This window comes from Mastigoproctus giganteus, chromosome 12 (assembly GCF_048544385.1).
Source record: "Mastigoproctus giganteus isolate SK-2022 chromosome 12, ASM4854438v1, whole genome shotgun sequence".
NCBI classification, from domain to species: Eukaryota; Metazoa; Arthropoda; class Arachnida; order Uropygi; family Thelyphonidae; genus Mastigoproctus; species Mastigoproctus giganteus.
Window position 1 is genome coordinate 168,005,715 of NC_143586.1, and position 18,730 is coordinate 168,024,444.

An 18,730-nucleotide genomic window follows, 5' to 3' on the forward strand; every position below is an offset into this window, starting at 1 on the left:
AGCACCCATTTTTTTTCAGTGACTCAAATTGTTCCATCAGTGCACCAAATTGTAATTTAAGATCGGTGCACTCCTTACATCGATCACAAAGAAAAGAATTCCCAGGTGAGCTATGATTAGTCACCAGGTCGACCTTGGAAAACATTCCACAGGTTCCGCAATGGATTAAATCATGACTCACCCATAAATCGCCATTGGCTATTTCTGTGTGAGTCACGATACCCTGTGACGTGTTTAGGGAAGATCTCTTAACTAACATTATAAAATTAGCAAAAAATCAATGAAAATTAACTTTAAAAAATTATATCTATAATATTATAAAAATCAAACTGTTACAGGAAAACCTATAACAAAATAATCCAACAATATCTAAATAAATCAAATATTTAAAAGCAATAATCAACAGTAATCCAATCCACTTAACTGGGGAGCCCTGACGAAGCGCATCCGCTCACCTCGAATGCCAACACTCAAATCCAATTTATTTGTATCATGCCAGTAATTATAGTTTTGAGTAATCCATCCTCCCTCTTTTTGCTGGTATGTGATAAATTTATTTTATGTAATGCAGCCTATATTCTTTTTTATTAAAGGCTGCTTTCACAATTTTTTGCCAGTGAAAATCAACTAAACATCATGCAAAAAGAAAAATATAAAATTTATAAAACATAAATTTTGTGTAAAAACACCATAAGTGGATATTAGCTGGTGTCTGAGTGATTTTAACAGCATTCTTAAGCTAGTAGTTCCAGTTTTGCTTGTTTTGATGTTTACTTGAATCCTTTAGTTAAGAGTGTCTTACTTAAAAGACTAAGGGAGCCTTTAGAAAAGTAGAAACAAACTTTTAAAATAACCCTATTAACTATTAACAGATTGGTCACCTGGTTGTACTAGTGGTTCCCCAATGATAAGTTGCACCCAAGACTAAAACAAGTTTTCGTTGTTTCCTCTAACCTTTCAAGTATGGTTCCTGCTGTTTCCACTGTCATGGATAATGAAAATCATGAAAGATTATGTGCAGAGAATCAGACTGAAAAAGAGTACTACCAGTCTTCCTTGTAATGCATTTATTGCCCGACCAATCTACAGGCAAATTGTCTCCATTTCTTAAAATTGCAGGGCCTCTTAAATTGATAATGAGTAAATTTATTTAAAGTAACAAAATTTTCAGGAGTCTGTATTGTTAATTCTGCATAACTCCTTCTATACATTTAAGGGCATGGTTATGGAACGAAATTTGCTCACAGTTTCTGAGGACGTGATGGTAGGAGAAATTCAAGATCAGTCAGTCACTCACGCTAAGTAAATTATGACAAGAAAAAAGATAAACCTCTCACTCCAACTACATCAATTATACTCACCTTCAACATGCCCATTATGCCATGGACAGTAAAAGCAGGTTGTTTATACTGCAAAAGATACTGCATACCTAAGTCAGTCAAGTGTTTCAAATATCAGAATTTCGGGCACTCTCAGAATAGTGACTTGCCCCACATACAATGTGCAGATCAGGAGATCATCCTGGTTGATCATTGGGGCAATACCATATTTGGTGGTAGGGATTGAAAGAGATCTGTGGGTATAGACTGACATGAGGTTCTCTAAGTAGCGCAAACAGGCTGCCTAGGACAGGTTGTGAGGTTTTATGAATGATATACAGAAATTTTACCATCTGGCAAAAAGAGTTGATTATCCCATTGTATAGGGCAATGGGTAGTTTATATCTTGAGTACTCTGCATACACGGATAAACAGTGCATCTATAACACCATGCTGTCCTAGTTGCAAGGGCAAGTATCCTGCTTTCTCTAGATCATGTGACATTGGACTCCAGGGAAAAAGATACAAAAGTATAGTGTACAAAATGCTGTGAAATATCCTGCAGTACAGTAGCAAATACTGGCAGGTTATTCTTCCCAATCTTATACTTTGGTATTTAAAAAGAGAGAGAGAGAGAGAGAGAGAGAGAGAAAGAAGTATGTTAAAAGTGATACAAATCGTAGTTTCCTTTCCTTCAAACAACACTTGTAAAACTTGCACAAACCTAGACTTTTTTTTTATGAAATTCCCAAACAAGAAACATGTAGTATAGAAAGGTAAGGGTATAGTAAAGGTATAGCCTATAGTACTTAGTAGTAGCATGCATTGGGTTGAAGGTTCAGAAGATTAAAGAAGATACCTGTTGATATTAGACTTGAATTTCTGTAGATTGTAATATTCAGGATATACTTATGAGGGGAGGTTGTTCCAGAAACTTGGTCGAAGGAATAAATGGGAAAGAAGAAAAGTTGGTTCTGTGAGTTTGAAGTTGGCAGTAAAAGGATGCTGACTGGTTGCGGCACGTATCCAGACTGGTTTGGAGGGGAGATTTATAGTAGCCAATTCAGAAGAACGATGCCTGTGGAAATATCAGTAGAAAAAGTATGTAGCAGAAACAGAACATCTATGAGACAGAGAGTGGAGAGACTTTATAAGAAACAGGTTATTAATTTACCTGAGGGCTCTCTTTTGAATGGAGTCTAGAATGTGAGAGAGGTTTCTGGGGGGGGGGCACCAGTACAGATGCTCAAATAATATTCCCAGTGAAGTAATGCTAAAAGTGAAAGAGAACCCAGTTTTTTAGATTCAGAAGAAGCAATATTAGTGATGTGCATATTCCAAGAAATATTAAAAGTCAAGGTAATCACTAACTTGTCTGGAACTCTGAGTTCATCAAAACTAAGCATAGGAGCAAAAGAATTCTTTAAGATAGGACTGAGTTTTAGAAGGATTGAAATTAACTAATTTATCTTTGACCCCCTGGAGAATTACCTGAGATTGGCATTTAAGGAATTGGTAATGGTTATTCAAGAAGATGAACCTGTTTATGCAGGGCAAGGTTTTTCAAACTGGAAGGTTCAATGCAATGTGCTAACATCAGCAAAACTATGGATAGGGCTCCAGTCATTGAAATAAAGTCATTAATATAAAAGAGGAAAAGAGTTGGGGAACATCAAGATTAGTGGAGAAGTTAGAAGACAAAGTGATCTACTGTCACATGCACTGAGTGGTAAGAGAGAGAGAGCTGGCTGCCCAAATACAGTAGACAGTTCATAAAATAGAGGTTTATTTATAAGACGTCTATGCCAAACAAGAGCAACTGTTTGAGTTTCACCATGAATTTGTCCCTAGATAGGTTGCATAAGACAATATATCACTCATATATTGACACTGATGGAATATGTAATGGCAATCATTGATCAGATTGAAGGTTTTGAGATAGTTTAGAAGTTTGCGGTTAATGGCTTTCCCCATTACTTTAGAAAGAATAGAAGTGGGTGCAATGGGACAATAATTGGATGGAAGGGATTTGTCACTTATTTTAGGAACTGGCTGGATATGAGCAAATTACCAAACAGAAGGAAACACACCAGTGGAATAAGAAAGTGTGAAAAAAGATGACACAGGAATTGTCGTGAGGAGTAAGCTTAGGGGCATAGGTTTTGAAAAAAAAAAGGAAAAATACCATCAGGGCCTGTGCTTTCTTGGCATCAAGACTGTTCAAAATTCTTCTGACATCCTTTAGACTGAAGACCACAGGAGGCATTGAATAGAGTTTACTGGGATAGGAGGTGATTTTCCAAGATTGTCTATACATGAGCTGGAAAGGATCACTGCTTTTCAGTATTAAGGTGATTAAATAAATATAATGATACACTTAAAAATTGAAAATATTCCAAAATTTTATTAAGTACAATACACAGTAATATCTACTGAACAAAACATTTAATGAGATGATTCAGGCTGGATGTTTTTAGATAATTTTAGGTAGAAAATTTTTGATGGCAGTTCTCAAATGGAATGAAAATGCTCACCTGTTATTCTGTTTCTTAAATATTTATTTGATTTCATGGACGAAAAAATTTGCTTGCAAAACATACGTGGTGCCTCTGTAGGCAGGAGCAGCAGTGCATAGCACACCCTTCTTGATTAGACTGGGGTTCGAGCCGGTGACCACCAAATACAGAGGATGTGAAAAGGTCAGGGAATAACCACCGCATATCCCCAGAGCATTTATGGCCTTAGTTGCTAATGCTCCTAAAAATCAAATAACAACAACAGAAAACATACGTTGATCCGAACAAAGTAACCATTTTCGTGGCATTTTCTTTTATTAGTTGAAGATCTTCAGATTGGAGAACTTTGTAGAATTAAAAGTAGTTTATTTTCGCATCCCATATACTTATTTTTGAACTATGTTTTCGCTTGAAGATCAATAATTTCAAGTTGAAGATCAATAGTTTCAAGCTGGGATTGTAGTTTTTAGGCATAATTTTTGAAATAAATGAATTCTCAAACAAGATTGTCTTTTTCATGTGATCTTATATGAGCAAATTGACTTTCAAATTCGTTAAAAAGTAATTGTAATAATGAGAAGCAAAGATTCTTTGGAAATATGTCTTTCTCTTTTAGCTCGATACAATGTTCAAAGTGAACTAAATTGTCTCGCTCAATTTGGAATTTAAATAATAACTTATTCTGAAGTGATTTGATGTCACCATACAGATCAGAGACCAATTTTCCTTTCCCTTATAGTTTTAAATTAAGAGCTTTTAAATTACTATAAATGTCTGTAAGAATGGCAAGATCAAACAGCCATTCTATATTTGATAGTTGTTTTGTCAGTTTCCCTTTTTCTGTCATAAAAATATGAATTTCATGACAGAGTTTTCAAAGAAATGATATAACACTTTGCCATGACTAAGCCATCTCACTGCACTATGTAAAATTACATCTTCATATTCAGCTTCAGTTTTTGAGAGAAACTGTTGAAATATACGGTGATTAAGGATATGTGATTTTATAAAATTTACCGTTGAAGTTACCACATTCATAACATTAGCATTAGCATTAGTAGAGGCATTTGATGCAAGAAAGCAAGCTTATGCAGCATCAGCCAAAAAAAAAAAAAAAAAAAAAAACCCACTTCCACTTCACCCCTCTGTTCGTTCAAAATACCTGTCCAGCTGAGCCTTAAACTTATTTAGGCTATCAACCTCCACCACAAGGGATGGAAGTCTGTTCCACCAACCAACCACCCGCTGGCTAAAGGCAAATTTCCGCACGTCTATCCTACATCTGTCTTTCCTCAATTTGAATTTATGCCCTCTCAGGTGATTTGTCTGAGCTAGAGGAAGAATCCCATCAGCATTGAGCATGCTTAAACCATTCAAGGCTTTTATACACCTCTATCAGATCACCTCGCTGGTGCCTAGTCTCCAGACACTAATTTGCAAAACTTAAGCCTTTCTTCGTAAGAGCACCCCTTTGTTCCATTCACTAATCTTGTTGCCCTTCTCTGTACTCGTTCCAGCAGCTCTACATCCTTCTTGAAATGAGGCCTCTAGACCTGTATACAGTACTCTAGGTGTGGCCTGACCATCGCCTTATACAATGGAATAATCACCTCCTTATCCCTGCTGGAAAAATTCCTGTATATCATTGACAATACTCCATGAGCTACTCTTGCAGCCCGTCTGCACTGCTCAGAGAACTTCATATCTGCCTGCACAACCACCCCCAAGTCCCTTTCATTCTCTACCACTGTCAGTGTAGTACCACAGAGTTGATACGTTGCTCTGGGGTTGCTGTTTCCCATGTGTAGTACTTTACATTTGTCAATGTTAAACTTCATTTGCCACCTCTCAGCCCATCTGCTCAACCTTTCCAGATCCTGTTGCAGCAGCATAGTGTCAGTAGTGTCCTTGACAACCCTGCCAACCTTTGTATCGTCTGCAAACTTGGACATTAAGCCCGATATACCATCATCAATATCATTTATAAATACAGAAAACAATAATGGACCCAACACTGAGCCCTGAGGGACTCCACTAATAACATCAGTCCACGATGAGCAGTGTCCATTGATTACCACTCTCTGTCTTCTCCCCCTCAACCACCCCTTTATCCATAGCAGCAATTTGCCTCCAATGTCACACTGCTCCAATTTGTGTAGCAGTCTTCCATGTGCAACAGTATCAAAAGCCTTTCTAAGATCCAAGTATATAATATCAAAGTTATTCCCTGCATCCAGTTCTTTTGTGACTGCATCATAGTATCCAATCAAGTTGGTCAGGCAAGACTTCCCCTTAACAAAACCATGCTGTGTCTGAGCTATAACTGAAGTCTTGTCTAAATGATCCTGCAGTGCTTCTTTAACCAGTGCCTCCATTAATTTTCCTGGAACAGAAGTTAAGCTCACAGGTCTATAATTACTTGTGTCAGCCTTTGATCCTCCTTTGTGAATTGGGGTCACATTTGCACATTTCCAGTCTATGGGTACCTCCCCTGAGTCCAAGGAAGCTCTCATAATTATGGCTAAGGGTTTGCTTACTTCCTTTGCTGCCTCCTTTAATATAACTGGATAGATCCCATCCACCCCGGGTGCCTTTCTTGTGTTTATCTTCAACAGTTTCTCTTCCACTTTACTCCCAGTTATTTCAAGATTCTGTAGCTTACTGCTAGAGTTGAATACACCTCTGGCATTCCCCTCACTGAATAACTCCTCATGTGTGAATGTCGATGCAAAATATTCATTTAGTTTGTTAGCTACCTGAGCAGGATCATCAACAGTTGACCCATCAATATCAAGTGGACCAATCTGATTCATCCCCTTCCTTCTAGAGTTTACATAAGTAAAGAACTCTTTGCTGTTTTTCTTTGCATCCCTTGCCAAGGATTTCTCGTAATCTGCCTTCGCCTGCCTAACCTCCTTTGTAACTTGGTTGCATATCAACTTGTATCTATCATAGGCATCTGTGTCACGTGTTAATTTGTATGTATCCCATGCATTTTTCTTCTCTGCCATATGCCTCATTAGTTCATCTGACATCCATTTTGGCCTAAACCTTGAACAATATTTCTTAGTTGGTATGTAAAGCCTAGTAGCTTCTAAGATAAGTTCTTTGAATGCTTCCCATTTTGAATTTGCTGTTGGTAACATCATCAGTTGGTCCCACTGTATAGAATTTAAATGTTGGAGATACAATACTTTCCCACAGAGAACTTTTTGATGCGCAATGAAATTAATTCCAATTGCAGGTTTGACTCAAGCATCTATCATTTTCTTGGATATTCCATCCATAAGTCCAGTGTTTTTACCAACCATATTTTTTGCAATGTCAGTTATGACTCCTACCAGGTTTTTAATAGTTAATCCTAACTTTTCAATATATTGGCAAAAATTTTCAAAAATATTTTAACCTGTTGTTGTAGCATGCATCTCTGTAGATCAGCAACTGGTACAAAATTATCATTAATTCCACGTATGAAGATGAGGATTTGGGCTGTGTCATTTACATTAGTACTGTCATCCAGTGCCATAAAAACAAAACAAATATTTCATTTGTTTTATGTTTTCCAAAATTTGTTTGAACATATTCTTTCCAATATCTTCTACTCTTCTCATAATTGTTTGTCGAGACAAACTGTCTTGTATCATTTTTCGTTTCTCCGGACAGATTTCTTCGACAACTTTTAACAAACAACGTTTAACAAATTCACCATCGCCGAACCGTTTACTTTCAAAAGTGATAAAATGAGGAACTTGATAACTGGCATTTGCAGCAGATAAATTTATTGACTGATATGTTTTCTGTGTGTTTTGTTGTTTTCTTATTCGTTTTGCAACTTTGAACAATACATTTTTTGCAACACTCCTCTATATTGATCATAAGATTTATGCTTGCAACCATAATGTCGTTTTAAATTATATTCTTTAAAAACTGGCTCATTCTCCTCATTCACCAAACACACTGCTTTTTCATCATACTCAATGAAGAAATAGTCTTCAATCCACCTTTGATTATAAACACAACACTCCAAATCGACTTTCCTCTTTCAGAACATTTTTAAGGATGATTTTTTAATGCAATACAAATTAGTAATAATTCAATACAATGAACAAGTTATATCAAAATTGTAGAATTTCATAATATGAAAAGATTGCTATATACATAACTGTATTTAACATATGACTGCACTGGACTACATGAACATGTTTTATACGGTTGAGATCAACGCTTGCATGGGCATACACACAGTTAGTGCGACTCTAAAATGCTGTTTTAGTCCACTTTCCACGCGGGCCGTATAAACATTATTCATGAGCTGGGTATGGCCCACGGGCTGTAGGTTGGACACCACTGCACTAGCCAATCCAAATGCCTCCTAGATAGTTAGCAGTAAGTTTAGTCAGATCGACTATCTAGCATCCAACCTGCAAACACTATTTTAGAGCTATACCATTGAAATGTAGGGAAGATTGGATATTACCATGGTGCACATCATAACCTCAAAAGACAGTCATACTGCATGATGGAAGAGATGGCAGTTTCCAGAGCTTTGCTCTGTAGACTAAACTCGGATTTCACCATTTTAAGCCTCCAGTAAGCAAAGTGGTGGTATTGTACTGTTTGATGAGGGTCAGGTATCACTTAGTATTGCCTGATGACAAAGAGGGGCAAGAATTCCTATGTGTGGTGTGGACAGTGCACTCCAACCCCCTGCTTATGTTGATTCATTCCTGGGTAGTCACTTCAAGTTTAGTAGGAGACTTGCATGGTTTAAGACGTCAGGACTTGCATGTGGGAGTGTACCTATGGTTACTACCGTCCTACCACCATGAAGGTTGAAGCAGAGGATTTGGATTACTTATAATGGGGGGATTTTAATTTCCCAGATATTAACGGGAATTTGTGGGTTGGTCACTCACACACTAGCAAGGCTTTTGTGGATTTATTGGATGATTGTTTTCTACATCAGCATGTTCGGGAGGCAACTAGAGGGAGTAATACTCTTGATCTGATTATCAGTAGTTATTCTTCATGCATTAAGAATCTGCAGATAAAGGAACCACTAGGTGGCAGTGGTCACAGTGTGCTGAAGTACGATTTATCCCCAGGGACTCACATCTGGTGAGTATGGGCTTGGCACACCCAGGGTCCTGAGCTGGATATCATCATTCTTCTCTTTCTTGGTGATTCCCTTCTACTTCTCTCTGTCTCTCAGAGTAATTCAGAAATTTTTTTTTTTTTTTTTTGCCTGGTGCAGCATAAGCCTTAGGCTTCCTTGTGCTATATGGCTAATAATAATAATAATAATAATAATAATAATTTACTCAAAGAGGTAACTACCATCAGGGGTAATTACCTCTTTGAGTATTGTGGAAAGGTTTTTGCTTTTGTAAAGGTGACTATGGTCTGAGACAGTATTTAAATTATATATGGTGTGAACAACTGATGATGTTACCAACAGTAAATTCAAAATGGGAAGCATTCAAAGAATTTATCTTGGAAGCTACTAGGCTTTACATACCAACTAAGAAATATTGTTCAAGGTTTAGGCCAAAATGGATGTCAGATGAACTAATGAGATATATGGAGAAGAAAAATGCATGGGATACATATAAATTAATGAGTGACATGGAAGCTTATGATAGATATAAGCTGGTCTGTAACCAAGTCACAAAGGAGATTACGCAGGCAAAGGCAGATTATGAGAAATCCTTGGCAAAGGATGCAAAGAAAAACAACAAAGAGTTCTTTACCTATGTAAACTCTGGAAGGAAAGGGATGAATCAGATTGGTCCACTGGATATTGATGGTTTAACTGTTGATGATCCTGCTCAGGTGGCTAACAAACTAAATGAGTATTTTGCATCTACATTCACCCATGCAGAGTTATTCAGGGAGGGGAATGCCAGAGGCGAGTTAAACTCTGGCAGTGAGCTAGATGATTTTGTAATAACTAAGAGGAAAGTGGAGGAGAAATTGTTCAAGATAAACTTAAAAAAGGTACCTGGGGTGGAAAAAATCTATCCAGTTATATTAAAGGAGGGAGCAAAGGAAGTAAGCAAACCCTTAGCCATAATTATGAGAGCTGCTTTGGACTCGGGAGGTACCTATGGATTGGAGACTTGCAAATGTGACCCCCAATTCACAAAGGAGGATCAAAGGGCGACACAAATAATTATAGACCTGTTAGTTTAACCTCTCTTCCAATTTAAATGTGATGATTTTAGTGTATGGTATTTCTTGAAACATTCACTAGAATGTGATCCTGGTTTTCTGGATTGTGTCTTACAATACTCAACCTGTTTCTTTTTTCCTACCTTTAAACACTTCTGTCACTAAAAATACCACCATCTCTCTTCTTATTTGGATTTTCATTTTCATCACAAATTGAGGACGGTAATTCAATTGTTTCCTGCATGTAAATTTGATAGACTTTTTCTAGAAAGGTGTGCTTATTTCAGAGAACTCCTACTAGTTGAACAAGAAACTTTTTTAGAAACTACTTGTGACAATGATTCTTTTGAGATGGATCTGCCACCTTCAATGTGACAGATCCATCTCAAAAGTTCACAATTGAGAATTGCTCCATCTCAAAAGTTCACAATTGAAGCTGTTCACAATTGAGAATTCTAAAAGCAGGAAAAACTTTCTTTACAATTTCCTTGATTTTTTTGAGTGAACAAATAACTTGCACTGTAATGGTCAGCTCTGTCTAAAGCACCCATATTTCTTGTATATTTACAAATGGTGGCTGGCTTTTCAGTTTGAAAGCTTTCTCCCTCCTTTTATTTTCTCTGTTGTCACCTCAGTTTCAGTATTAAAGAAACCAGGAAGGTATTCGTTAAAGATGCAGTGCAGGATCACCTGGACAAGACTACAGCTATAGTTCAGACACAGCATGATTTTGTTAAGGGAAAGTCTTGCCTGACTAATTTCATTGGATACTATGATGTGGTCACAAAGGAACTGGATGCAGGGAATAACTTTGATATCATATATTTGGATCTTAGAAAGGCTTTTGATACTGTTGCACATGGAAGACTGCTGAACAAATTGGAGCAGTGTGGCACTGGAGGCAAACTGCTGCTATGGATAAAGGGATGGTTGAGTGGGAGAAGACAGAGAGTGGTAATCAATGGACACTGCTCATTGCAGACAAATGTTATTAGTGGAGTCCCTCAGGGTTCAGTGTTGGGTCCATTGTTGTTTCCTGTATTTATAAATGATATTGATGATGGTATATCAAGCTTAATGTCTAAGTTTGCAGACGATACAAAGGTTAGCAGGGTTGTTAAGGACACTAATGACAGTACACTGCTGCAACAGGATCTAGAAAAGTTGAACAGATGGGCTGAGAGGTGGCAAATGAAGTTTAACATTGACAAATGGAAAGCAGTAACCCCAGAGTGACGTATCAACTCTGTTGTACTACACTGACAGTGGTAGATAACGAAAAGGACCTGTGGGTAATTGTGCATGCAGATATGAAGTTTTCAGAGTAGTGCAGACGGTCTGCAAGAGTAGATCATAGTGTCTTTTCAATGATATACAGGAATTTTGCTAGCATGAGGATGAGGAGGTGATTATCCCCTTGTGTAAGGCAATGGCAGGCCACATCTTGAGTACTGTATACAGGTCTGGAGGCCTCATTTTAAGAAGAATGTAGAGGTATTGGAACGAGTACAGAGAAGGGCAACAAGATTAGTGAATGGAACAAAGGGTTGCTCTTACGAAGAAAGGCTTAAATTTTGCAAATTACAGTGTCTGGAGACTAGGCATCTGCAAGGTGATCTGATTGAGGTGTATAAAGCCTTGAATGGTTTGAGCATGCTGATGGGATTCTTCCTTTTGCTCAGAATAATTACCTGAGAGGGCATAAATTCAAATTGAGGAAAGACAGATTTAGGATAGATGTGTGGAAGTTTGCCTTTAGCCAGCGGATAGTTGGTTGGTGGAACAGACGTCCATCCTTTGTTGTGGAAGTTGATAGTCTAAATAAATTTAAGGCTGAGTTGGATAGGTATTTGGAATGAATGGAGGGGTGAAATGGGAGTGAATTTTTTTTTGGCTGATGCTGCATAAGCTTGCTTTCTTGCATCATATGCTTCTACTAATGCTAATGACCAGATTTCACCAAAATTCAGTCCCATTGACTCTCAGCCATCACCCGAATATTGGCATTCTAGATTCTCAGGTAGCAAGCCTTGGCTTGCCTCGTACCTGAGAGAATGACTGTGACATTTTCCAGTAGGTCAATAGATGAGAAGTGGCAATTGAGGTTTAATGCTGAAAAATCAAAGGTACTGCATATGGGCAGCAGTAATCCCAAAATAAGATACCATTTTTGTGGTAGGGAATGACAGAGAGCTAAAGATAATTGTACAGTCTGACATGAGGTTCTCTGAGAAGTAGACAGGCTGGTAGTACAGCTCAATAGGTTCTGTCAGTGATATGCAAGATTTGCTGTCAGGTACAAAATGTTGATTATTCAGTTGTATAAGGCAATGGTTATGCCATATTATTAATAGCCATATGGTGCAAGGAAGCCTGAGGCTTATGCTGCACCAGGAAAAAAAAAAATTCCTGAGTTACCCTGAGAGAGAGAGAGAGAGAGAGAGAGAGAGAGAGAGAGCGTGTGTCAAAAATAGAAGGGAATCACCAAGAAAGAGAAGAATGATGATATCCAGCTCAGGACCATGGGTGGGCCAAGCCAGATACTCACCAGATGAGAGTCCATTTTGGGGTACTTGCAGAAAGGTCAGGAAGTATCATTTTAAGAAGAATGTGGGTCTCATGCAATGGATTCAGAGAAAAGCAACCACATTACTCAAGATCACAAAAGGGTACTCATAAGAGTACCCTTTTTCAGCTATCATAAGATAGCTGAAAAATATATGAAACAGCACCATATTTAGGTAACGGGCTTGAATCCGGTCATTCAAAGCATATGTATTTATGCACCCTCATGCCTGACCACTTGGATATGGGGCTGTCCTTTCTCTTTTTTTTTTTTTTTTTCTCTCTCTCTTTCTTCTCATTTATTATTATTATTATTATTATTAGCCATATGGAAGCCTGACTTTGGCTCAGTATTCATTAAAACCAGCATGACTTGTATTTTTTTCTGTAGTGGGTTAATTTTAAGCCTTGACTTATACCCATATTGTTCAAAACTCATTTCTATCATAATCTTTTATTGAAACCTGTCATGTTGCAATGGAAACTTAATGCAGATAGTTGGATTTCAGGTCATGTTAATACATGCACAATACTAATTTTGACATAGCTTACTTGAACACAAGTAACATTCCACTTTTAGTGCAAGCTTATTTATTATATAAATAAGTTTTCTTTTGCAGTTCTAATATTTATTAATTTGTATATTATACTTTATTTTCATGATAGTATGTATTACTTCTTGTAGAATGCAGCCTCTGTACTAGCAGAAGCTCAGAAAATGCGTGGTGATGAAGAACAAGCAATGCTTGACCTTTGTAAGGAATGTGGACTTCCTGACAATGCCAACATTGTACAGTGTCTTAGAGTGCTATCTCTACGTATGGCTAGCACTCAAGGTGTTGCTGGATGGGAGATAGTAGTAGAGAATGAGGTATGTCATTATATTTTACAAAATTTGCAGTTATCACGAAAACCTTTAATATACAGATTTAACATTTCTAAAATAATGGAAGGAGGCAAGCATATAACAGCCGAACTAGGAAAAAGAAATAACAATAAATATACTCACTTCATTTGTTTGTCCATCCTTTCTAATAATTTATAAATAGTGTGAGTGAAAAGCGAACTCTAATTTCACATATTAAGAAGTCTTAAAAGTTCATTAAAGCCTTACCATTTGGCACCAGTGCCATATATTGGTAACCTTTGTTGTGTTCAGCAGTGTATGGCTCCGCTGCCAAAAGTAGCAACAAAGACTATCTTAATGCCATGGGGTGATTTAATTAAATCCATGTAGTGGCAAGTTTTTTTTTTTTTAATTTTCAGTTGTAGTTGGTGATTAAATTTAATTTTTTTACTGAATTACATTTCAGGCACGTTAGAAAATAGTAATAATTCATGATTTTGAGCAAAACAAACACCACATGAGCAAAAAGCAATGAATTTTTATATGCAAACTGAAAACATTTGATTTTTGTGTATCCACCACAATTGCTCACACATTCCTCCAACCACATTGGAGGAATGAATGGGCAGTTATGGTGGATATATATATATATCTGTATATATCATGTATATATATGTATAAAAAATACTAAATAATAATTTATGGATCTCTATTTCTGATTTTAATGAAATTTGGGAACGCTGAACAAATTGTTCTAACAGAGTGAAATATAAAATTTCACGAAAATCCACCCATTGGGAGTTGAGTGAATGGATATGGTGATGACAGTAAACACATTATGCATATATGCTAATTTAGCTTTTAAAAAAAATGTACTTTTTTTTTTTTTTTTTTTTTTTTTTTTTAGTAGTAAAGTTTGAGTTAACTTCAAAGAATACTCAGTCTTAACTGTACACTGTCAAGAGAAGAATAGTTATTCTACAGTAATGTCAAGAGTGTTGCCAATAAAATCACTGAATTCAAACTCCTAGTTAGGAAATATTAACATAATAGGGCTGACAGAAATATAGTGCCACCCAGAAATTGGAGATGATGAGTATAATATATTTAAGAAAGATAGAAGGAGCAGTGCGGTTATGCCTCTTATCAAAAGCAGCCTGTGTGCAAAGAGAGCTTTTTGCTGAGTCAGAAGTTACATCTACGAGAATAGAATCTGTGTGGTGTGATTTAGTTGGAAGCAAAAATATAATGAGAGTGGAAGTAATCTACAGACCAAAAGTTGTGAAGAGTATGACGAGAGTCTCTACATGCAGATGGAATGGGCAAGCAAGTGTGAATGTCTTATTATGGGTGACTTCAATCTACACCAGCTTGATTGGAATAAGTGGAAAGGAAACTCACTGTGGGAAAAATGTTTTTTAAATAAACTAAATGATTATTATTTGATAGGATATTATAGAAAATACTAAGGGTGAGAATATCCTTGATCTCATCATTTCTCATAAACCAGATGACATCACAAGGCTTAAAATACAAGAACCATTGGTGGGTAGTGATCATGCAGTTGTTAGTTGAAAGATACAGAAAGATATTGCAGTAGTTAAAGGTAAAGACATGGATTTTAATTTCAGAAGAGGGAATATGACAGTTTAAGGCATCTATACAGCATCTATTAATTGGGCAAATTGCAGGGTGAGGGCAAATACATTTGAATTATGGAATACCTTTAGAACAAAACTCACAGAAGCCATGAACACATTAGCATTAACAGGGCACATGATGCAAGAAAGCAAGCATATATAGCATCAGCCAAAAAAGAAAAAAAACCCCACAGATCCTTCTTATTTCACCCATCCACTCACTCCAAAGGTTTATCTAGTTCTGCCTTGAATCTGTTTAAGCTATCAACTTCTACAATGACAGATGGAAGTTTGTTCCAGCAATCAACCACCCGCTGGCTAAAGGCAAACTTCCGCACATCTATCCTACCATTCTTTCCTCAATGGTGCCTCCGTAGCCAGGTAGGCAGGAGCAGCAGTGCGTAGCACACGCTTCTTGATTAGAACGGAGTTCGAGCCTGTGACCACCAAATACGGAGGATGCGGAAAGGTCAGGGAATGACCACCGCATATCCCCGGAGCAATATGGCCTTAGTTGCTAATGCTCCTAAAAACCAAATAACAACAACTTTCCTCAATTTGAATTTATGCCCTCTCAGGCGATTATTCTGAGCAAGAGGAAGAATCTCATCAGCATTGAGCATTCTCAAACCATTCAAGACTTTATTCACCTCAATCAGATCATCTCACAGGTGCCTAGTCTCCAGACACTGTAATTTGCAAAACTTAAACCTTTTTAATATTGCACATATATATCATTAAGAAAATATTGCACGAGAAAGATGCGGAAATGGATGAATGTGGAGTGGTCAGTATAATAGAGCAGAAAAGGATATCATGGAATGGTTACAGTGACAAAAAGCACCGAAGCCTATAACAGCTACAAGTTGATCTGTAATAGTACCATGAATAAAGTTAGGCCAAGACTACTTGAGAAAGTGCTGGCTAAAAGATCAAATAATGACAACGAATTTTTTTATGTATTTGAATACAACGAAGAAGAAAGTGAATCAGATTGGACCCTTGTCTGGTTGTGAGAATGTCTTAGATAAGCCTTAGCTTGATGTTGCTGGTGAATTGAATATGTACTTTGCATTAGTCTTTGCAACTGACAAAAGACCCTTCATGCTAAATTCAAGAAGACCCTGTGCAAGTGAGGCTGAGCAATATTAAATTAGCAATTTCAAATTGCATATGACTGTTTATTAGGAAATCTTTCTAGCATAAAAGCAAATAAGACTGCCGGAATTCATGGCCTATGCCCAGTAATTTTGAGGGAGGCTGCCAGAGAGTGTGTTGAATAATCAAGATTAATTCTGAGGGCATCTTTGGACTAGGAAGAAATTCCTTTGGAGTGGAGAAGTGCCCTAATTCACCCCTAAGATCAAGGGATTATTCAAGCCTTCAAAGCCTACTATCGTGGTGAACTACTTGCTAGTGTCGTGAACTCAGAAATTCAAGTTCTAGAATTTCTGTAAACATTAACATTGAAAGACATTGCATACAATATTGGATTAGCACAAGAAAAAGTAAGCTCAATAGCAGTTGAAATCTGCTGGAAAAGATAAGATCACTAATAATAATCTTGGATTAGCAACATTTTCAGAACAAGGAGCAGAGGCTTCTTGTAACATACTTGGTGACAGTCTTGGAGCAGATGACCTGGCTGCTTGGATTGAGGTGAATATGGAAGCTCTAGTTGCACATCGCCTAAGTGAAGAAGAAATTGCTGTTCCCACAGCGATTTCTTCTTCACTCTGTGAACAGCAGGAAGATAATTCACAAACAGAAGGCCAGTGACATAAGGAGTGACTCAGAAGATAATGTGAATGACTTGTGTAAGGGAAAAAACATCAGAAATTAATAAAGTGCTTGAAAACATTCACGAAGTGGTGGTGGTGGTGTAGTTAGAACATTAGAGTGATAGTGAACATAAAGTGTATTTTTGTTAAAAAAAACTGGAAAAAAATGGTAAAATTTTTTTTGGCTATAATACACTTTGCTTGTAACAAGGGTATTACAGTTGACACCAGACACTTTCATTATATCAAGATTGCAATCTAATTCTTTGCAATGTTAACACTAGAAGGAAAACCTTAGTGGCCTACTAGTTATGAATGGTTATTAATGATCCAGTTTAGATTGCTGACAAATTGAATAAGTATCTTGTATCTAAATGTTTGCATGAAGGAGTTTTTAGAGATAGGAACACTGAAAGTATACCAAGTTATGAGTGGGGCTAAATCATTTTGTAAGGAGAACAGAACAAGCATGAGAAGAAAGTGCAAGGGTACGAGAGTACATGTGAACAGGCAAAGTTTTTATGGCTCCAGCTAATACAGAAGTTTTCTTAAATTTTTGCTTTTTTATTGACTTAAATTGGCATATTAATTTATTTTCTAGAGTTGCTTTATATTCCTAGTAACAATAATTTAGTTTAATTTGAACTTAGATAGAGATTTTGTAGGTTATTACTTAGTATCGGTAAGAGTATCTAATCCACATGTTGGACAAGTTTTGCATCTCCCGCAAACGCTAAGTTTTTAATTATATTTAGCCGATTTATTGACTTAATTGTTAGATTAAATTATTTTCTATAAGTAGCTTATAGACCTAATCAGGCTCTGTGGTTTATTTTGAATTTAGATAACATAATTTTGAAAGTAATTAATACTTAGTGTCTGTAGATTTAACACTGCCATTGTTATACAATACAACCTGAACTAGATAGCGTAAGGTTTAACGGAAAACTAGATAGCGAGTATAGTAGTATCAATTAATCAGTAAAATTTACTAATCTTATTAAATTTCATTGTCAATTAAATTGTACTTTTTTTAACTAAATACATAGAGGGACCTAGTTTTTACAAACGAAATATTATAAATTAATACATATAACTTGACAGGAGATATACTGTAATTCGGAGATAATATTCGATACTTCACTTTGTGAAGTATCGAATATATATATATATACATATATATATATATATAGTGTTATAACTGCATTGGAATATAAGTTTAGGGTTATAGAATTTGTATTGGAATTTTATTTGAAATTGAATAGAAATCATGACTCAGACCAGAGCAGCAAAGCAAAAGGCTCAAACTAATGGGAGTGTTATGCCTCAAGGGAGAACTGAGGGTGGTGATTGTCCTCTGAATCACAGCCTTTTAAAATGCACTGGTTGTTTGATGTTTGTGGGGCAATCAGGTATGGGACATGATATTCCCAAGGGGAATGTCTTTGTGTGTGCGTGATGTAAGGAGTGTGAGGAAATCAGGTGCCAACTGAGTGTTGTTATGTGCCTATATGAGAGCTTCAAGATGCAGGGTGGATGCCAGAGCTTGCACTTGAACATCACGCAACACAGCAGCAACCCCCAAGGTAGAATGCGCTGGTTCCAAAGGAAGTAGTTGTTGTCGGTGACACTAATAAGGCTGCCGAAGCCTAGTGGTCAGATTCACGGGTGCATAAGTACACGTGCCTTGAGTGACCGGGGTTCAAGCCTGTGACTGCTGAATACGGTGCTGTTTCTTGTATTCTCTCTATCTTGTTAACTCCTCTGACTGTTTGGTTGTCCCGGAGTATAAACAGAAAATTTAGTATTTATTATTATTATCAGGGAAACGTGGAACGTATTGTGCAAAAAGGATAGATGGAACAAGACCAGGGTATGTCTGCCAGAGGCA

General features: G+C 36.9%; 1 protein-coding gene across 1 annotated transcript in view; it reads left to right on the forward strand.

Moving 5' to 3' along the window:
* The window catches only part of LOC150077580 (inactive phospholipase C-like protein 1), a 649,255-nt gene that overhangs the window by 465,745 nt on the left and 164,780 nt on the right, over nucleotides 1-18,730 (forward strand). Inside the window, exon 21 of the mRNA XM_090386715.1 lies at nucleotides 13,257-13,442. Within this exon, the coding sequence (XP_090242841.1) occupies nucleotides 13,257-13,442 (186 nt within the window). The remainder of the gene's footprint in view (nucleotides 1-13,256; nucleotides 13,443-18,730) is intronic.